At 41.6% G+C, this 6,480-nt stretch overlaps 1 protein-coding gene across 4 annotated transcripts in view; it reads left to right on the top strand.

Moving 5' to 3' along the window:
- The window catches only part of LOC107100344 (poly(rC)-binding protein 4-like), a 50,999-nt gene extending 45,219 nt beyond the window's left edge, over positions 1 to 5,780 (top strand). For 2 of the 4 annotated variants that reach the window (XM_015398795.1, XM_015398796.1), the window contains 2 exons: positions 770 to 939; positions 4,964 to 5,780. In XM_015398795.1, the coding sequence (XP_015254281.1) occupies positions 770 to 939; positions 4,964 to 5,396 (603 nt within the window). In that variant the 3' untranslated portion in view covers positions 5,397 to 5,780. Of the gene's footprint in view, positions 1 to 769; positions 940 to 4,670; positions 4,930 to 4,963 lie in introns of those variants that run through there. The other 2 variants (XM_015398798.1, XM_015398797.1) reach the window with 2 other exon arrangements.
- The last annotated feature ends 700 nt before the right edge of the window (positions 5,781 to 6,480 follow it).

Genomic DNA, 6,480 nt, shown 5'->3' with positions numbered 1-6,480 from the left:
ATCAGCCTCTCTGTGTGTCGGGCCTGGACCTTCATGTGTTCTGCTGTCTGATCAAACTCCTCTTGAACTTTCGTCTTGAGCTCCTGAATCTTCTTCTTCAAGGTTTCTAGAAATTAACGAAGATTCATCCTGTGATCCTCTGCAGCTCCATCCATGGGAGCAAAGCTGTGACTTCTGTGGAGTTTTGAATCTCTGTCAGAGATCCTCTGAAGCTCTCTGCTCTCTCTGCTGTAAGAAGGCCTCAAAGAGTCTCTTCAGAGCCAGACTGATTGGGGGATCATCTGTTGCAGATCTTTTTCTACAAACAGGACATGAGTGTCCAGTTCTTACTCTCCACCAGTTCTTCAGACACTCCTTACAGAAGCTGTGGCTACATGACAGAACAACTGGATCCTTAAAGACGTCCTGACAGACCGGACAGCAGAGACCCTCCTCTAACCTGGAAGCCATTTAGTCTCTGAGTGAAGCTGAAAACACAGAAGGTCCAGTCAGTCATGGCTCCCCTCCCTCCTCTACTAACTTCCCTCAAAGTGACTCTGAGTGGTGTTTTTGGTCCAACTCACCTTCAGTGTGTGGACTGTGAGCAGCTTGAAGCTGCAGTGTTGGAGGTTTCCACTTTTCTCTCCTGCAGACCTCTTTGTTACTGAGGTGCAGAACATCAGAAATAAAAACATTTAGAAACCTGATCCTCAGAGTACAGTGTTTCCTTGCATAATTCAATGTTAGCTTCACCTTAATGTTTATCTTCTCTGTTTTATGCTCCTCATAGCTGATCGGATCGATCATCGGACGCCAGGGCACCAAAATAAATGAGATCCGGCAGGTGTCAGGAGCTCAGATCAAGATCGGCAGTCAGATCGACAGCAGCAGCGACCGTCACGTGACCATCACCGGGACGCCGATTGCCATCAACCTGGCTCAGTATTTAATCAGTTCATGGTAAGCTGCAGCATGGCGCTTTAAAAGCACTGAGAGTTTCCTGCAGTCATATACTTTAGGTTATGTTTGAAGACTTTAAAATAATGTGTGGACAGGTCAACAATAAGCACAGAAAATAGAAGGCCTTTCAAAAAAAATTACAATAATAAAGAATGAGGGTTTTATTTACAGAAATATTAATGTTTCTTTCTTCCTTCCTTTATGGCCTCTTTAAACTTGATGGTTTTTCTAACAACCGATTTTTCTAGTTGTCTGAGAAAGCAAGGAGAAAAAAACTTTTTCCCTCCCGGTGGTGTATAGCAACAGTTGGCACCAATAATCTTAGAATTGAATGCTCTACTACTGGGAACAAAATTATATGGAAAACCTGTTTGGTTAGAGAGTAGATAAAAAAATAACTCAAAAATCATTCGTTTGATATAATCTCTCAAGGGTCAAAATAGGACAGGTTTTTAGTGTCATTAATAAATGTTTATTTGGCTCCTTAAACAGGGTCTATTGGACCAGAACATTCTGACCAGGTCATGCAGGTGCTGCATTTCTCAGTTCCTCAGACCAAATTTTAGGGTGTTGACAGAAATGGTTTTGTTCTGAACTAATTAATATTGAATAAGAATTGACTGGACATCAGAGGTGTCAAAAGTACTTATATTTGCTTAAGTAAAAGAAGAAATAAATAGTGTGAAAAAGTAAAAAAGCATGGGTTCTGCATTGTATTGAAATGCAAAAGTAATTAAGCTTTGCCTTAAGTTTTAAAAAAATCACTTTTATAAACTATTAATAATAAAAAACTGTTCTACACAGAATATGTTAAATGTCCTAGTTTGCTCACTGTATCAGTAGGGAGAGCATTAAAAAATGGCTTGAACTAGTTTTATTCTCAATCAAAATTTCAGACAGGATAAGAAGTCCTCTTTGAGCAGATAAATAATTTTAGAGTCCTTCTATTCACAGCATTACGGCTACAAATAGCATTAAAACTCAAATATAACTTGAAACTTTATCAACTTGTAGATTTAAAATCTAATAAAGGGGAACTTGATTAGAACATTGCATCTCAGAATCTGATCCAACATCTTCAACATTTTCCATCCTCCTGTCTTTACCACAACACTTTCAGTGGTTACTACTCTTTATTCCGGATTTTCCCTGTTTTGTTGCAACTGTTGCATAATGCCATTAGATATGTATAGAGGAGGCCAGTTTTGTCTAACTAAGGAATAGAAAGTGCAGATATTTGTGTTTAAATGTAGTGAATCAAAGTAAAATTAATGTTTGTTTTCAAACCAAAAACAAGGCTTTGTTGTGCTACTGTATAAAACCTGGAACTCAACGCTATTTCTGACATTTTGAATTGAAAAACCTTCCTGGATGGGAAGCGAAATGTCTTCAAACTTGGAAACAAAGTCCAGCGGATTGTTGTTAATTTTCTTTTTTTGCAGTGACAATGACCAGGATTACTGAGAATCTTTACCAGCACGTAAAATTAACGAAAAAAATACATTAAGTGTAGATAGAAAAAAAAATCCTATTTAAGTACGTCGGTAAAGTATTGTAACTGAATTACTTGACAGTTCTGCTGGACAGACAGCATCTTGATGGGGTTCTGTAACTCAGAGTTGGACATAACACCACTGGATTACTTCGTCCAGGTGAAGGATGAGTCTGTCAGTAAGTTTATACGGAGTGTTAGTTCCTTGTCTGCTGAGGCTTTAACACAAAATAACAGCATGAAGATGTGATGAAAACACCTACGGGGGTGCACGCTATTCTTGTCATCCTCTATTAGGAAATTTCAGGTCAAGGAAGGTCAGAGTAGGAGTGTTCTGATTTATCACCATGTTTATCAGACGCAGACAAGAAGAAATCTGTCAGAGCATCCAGCATCTCCTCATCTGGTGGCCGTCATCCAATCAATGACATCGAGGTCCAGGTTTAATCAAAAAGGGATTGTTCGCTGTCATTCCGCCTGCTGCCATAAGAGTGCAGGCAGGATTAATTTCAAGAAACAGTCTATTCATTTCTACCCAGTGTTGCCATGACAACATTTGGCACAGCTTTCTTTTTAAATTCACCGAAAAGAATTTCAGACAGGAGCATCTTCACAGTTGAAACCCATTGAAACTGTTGAGGTTTGTGGCTCCGGCCCCCGGTTACTTGGGTGAGTTATTACAACCGTTGTCTTTCACCAAAAAAAGAGTTAGGTGTCTGAAACCCAACCTGGAGGTCTTTGCATGTGTGGATTCTAGGGAACTAAGCAAATAATTGATTTCCGATTAATTGTTGACTTCTTCTTTCTTTAATAAAAATGAGTTGTATTCGTACGCATACTCTTCATCTTATCCTTTAAACATGCAGTTTCCAGGGGGGGGGATCTGCTGGCCATGAGTCGCAGGCACAGCTGTTTCAGTAGACTCCCAGACCTCCCTCTCCACAGACACCTGCTCCAGCTCTACTTGGAGAAGCCCAAGGTGCTACCTGGCCAGCCGGGAGACCCTACAGCATGTCCTGGGTTGTGCCCTGGGTCTCCTCCAGCAGGGACATGTCAGGACCACCTCCTGCACTGAAAAAACTAATGCAACCATTTTTGGCATTAACTTCATCATATTGAGTTACTTTAACAGAATTGTTTCATGTTAGCAGGGTAGGACATAAAACAATTGTGTTAAAGTAACTCAATATGATTAAGTAAATACCAAAAGTGATTGCATTATGGCATCAAAGTTCCATCTAAAAAAAATGTCCAAGCCACCTCAGGTGGCTCCTCTCGACCCCGAGCCTTTCCCTCACTGGTGAACAGGACCCCAACATATTTAATCAATTTGATTAATTGATAACATCAAAGGTGGTAATGTTAGTGTTGTAATGTTACAGCGGGTCACTAAAGGGCATCGCTGTTAATTTTTAAACAGAGCCACACCGGTATTTGCACAAACAATTGAGAGCAGAAACACAAATGAATCTAGAATCCGGTCCAGGATTATTCACACTGTTTAATGAAGACAAGCATGAACAATGCATCTTATGAGGTTCTATCAATAAATATAAAGACTCGATAAACTTAATTTATCACCTAACTAGCTGCCATTTAAGAGTGCTGCATGGCAGACTTCTGTACCGTCTTCGAAAGGTGAGGCTATAATGTTAGAAAAGAGGAGGACATAAAGCAAAATGTTTGAGTTAATGCACGTCATTGGACCATAGTTTAAAGTTAGCTGGGAGTTACCAGAACCTCTCATTTAAAACGTTACAACTGTACAAAATTATTCCCAGCACTAAATGCTGGATAACACTAAAAACAGATCTATATCACAGTTAGCATCCTCTTCATTGATATTCATCTTTTTTTATTTAGTAATCTAAAAGGTTCCTGTTTTGTCAAATCTTTATAAATAAGTTTTGTATATGTTGTTTATTCAGTTAGTGTTTAATATAGCTGGCACAATAAATGGTTGAAGTGTAATGATGCTGGAAGTGACTGCAGCGTTTTCATGAACCTGATATAAAGCCAGTTGTTCATTTGTTGGACAGTTTGTTGAAACTATATTCATCACATTGTTCTCCTTCCTCCAGGGTTTGAGTTCTCAGAGCTCTGGGTTTATTCACAGATCCGCAGCAGAGGCGCAGTAAACGGTTTCTCTGAGTCTTCTCTCTGTTTCTGCATTAGCACCATGTCTGACGGAGCTGCCGTGCTAATATGTCTGTGATGGTTTTGTTTCCTCCTCCCCAAGCCCCCTCCCAAGCCATCACCCCAACTTATACAGCACACCCCCCATCCGTACAGCGAACCCCCAACAATAATCTGTTGCAACCTCCAGCAAACACACCTGTCTTCTGATTTTACGTTTTGTCAGTTCTTCATTTTTTATCTCCAAAAGATCCTGTTTGGTTCCATTTTGGGTTCACATTCAGTTTTATTCTTGATTTTATTTTTTTTTAACATGTCTTTTATTTAACCCTCTAACCCTTCTCCATCCAACCCCCCCCCCCCCCCCCCCCCTCCTCCTCCACCTCCTTCCTCCAGTTTAGAGACCGCCAAATCCACCGCCCAGTCCTCCTCCATGTCGTCTCCTGTTGACCTGACCATGAGCTTCACCCAGCCCGCCCCCCCTGCCTCTGCCTCGTCCTCCTCCTCCTCCCCCCTGGCAGCGATGGGTGCGGCACTGCCCCACGCTCCAATCCTGGGCGCTCCCTACGCCCTTCCCCTCTCCAGCCTCCTGGGAGTGAAATCCATCCCCTACCTGGCACTGTCCACCCCTCCCGCCTCAGCAGCAGCGGCGGCGGCAGCAGCGGCCGCCATCGGGGCACCGGTGTTACAGAGCTCGGTGCAGCAAGCGGCCACAGCGGCAGTTCCTGTCTCAGCTCACGCGGCGGCTGCACTAGCATCCTACACGGCTAAGATCTCTTCAGCCAATGGGATGAAGAAGCCAGAGAGACAGAAGTTTTCTCCATACTGATGAAGGAGGAGATGCGTGTCAGAGGTAGCTCCTGGGCTGCTCTTCAAACTGAAAGGGCCTTTCCCCTCCACAACTCTGAACTCTGTCACATCCTTTTTCCATCTCTCTCTCCCATCTCTTTTCTATCCTTCCTGGTCAGTAGCAAATATCACTGTGGGATTATTGGAACATGCATGATTTCACTATAATGCAGATTATAGGAACCAAGAAAGTGCAAAATTGTGCAGCAGTTGTAGAATTATGTGAAAAAAGAAGTAAAATTAAGATTTGGGTGATTTTTGGAGATCGGAAACAACAGCCTGTTGTGAGGTCTGATGCATATGGGGTTCCTGACTGTTTTTATTTCTAATTTTAGCTTTTAGCATTTGAAAAAAACATCATGATTAAAAGTGTTAAAAATATCAACCTTCACTGATGATACGAAGGATCCTTTAAAACCTGACAATCGTCATGTAGCTGCAGTGGTTACATCTCAGGGTCACTGATTCTGGATCCCCCCCCCCATTGTATATGATGTCACCCTGATGGAAACCAATAATAAAGAAAACACATTCCTTCATATTCAGACAAACCTGTGGGTGCTTGTTATGCTTTGTTTTTGCACACAGTATCCGGCAAACTTTGGAACAGAATCTGATCCATGTTCTGCTCTGTACTTTTAACTAAGTCCAGTTTAAAGACTTTTGGTTCAGTTCAATTCAACAAGGCTGCTTAATGGTCCGACAGCTGTCTGCTCAGTTGAGGTTCTGATTTCCTGCTGGGTCGATGTTCTCTTTGTTTGAATTTTTGATTATCCCACAGTCCCAAAAAATATGAGCAGGTTAAATAAAGATTGTAATTGTCTTGCTGAGGTCTTGGTGTGTGCATAAACTGGTTTCTGTTTTTCCATGTTTCAGACCAGTTTGAGGTTCATTGTTTTAAAGTTTCTGTTGGGTAAAAGGCTCTGACATCTGGAACAGAAAATAGATATAATCCATCCAAAAACAGCGGACTGATGCGGGCCTGACAACAGACACCTAATTAGACTCCACCCACTCGTCTTCAGCAGCCATATTGAAACTGAAGATTGGAGAAAAATACAAAC

Source organism: Cyprinodon variegatus, unplaced genomic scaffold (assembly GCF_000732505.1).
Source record: "Cyprinodon variegatus isolate N-32 unplaced genomic scaffold, C_variegatus-1.0 Scaffold962, whole genome shotgun sequence".
Taxonomy (NCBI): domain Eukaryota; kingdom Metazoa; phylum Chordata; class Actinopteri; order Cyprinodontiformes; family Cyprinodontidae; genus Cyprinodon; species Cyprinodon variegatus.
The sequence above is the reverse complement of the archived record's forward strand: the minus strand, read 5'-3'. Positions and strand labels throughout refer to the sequence as shown.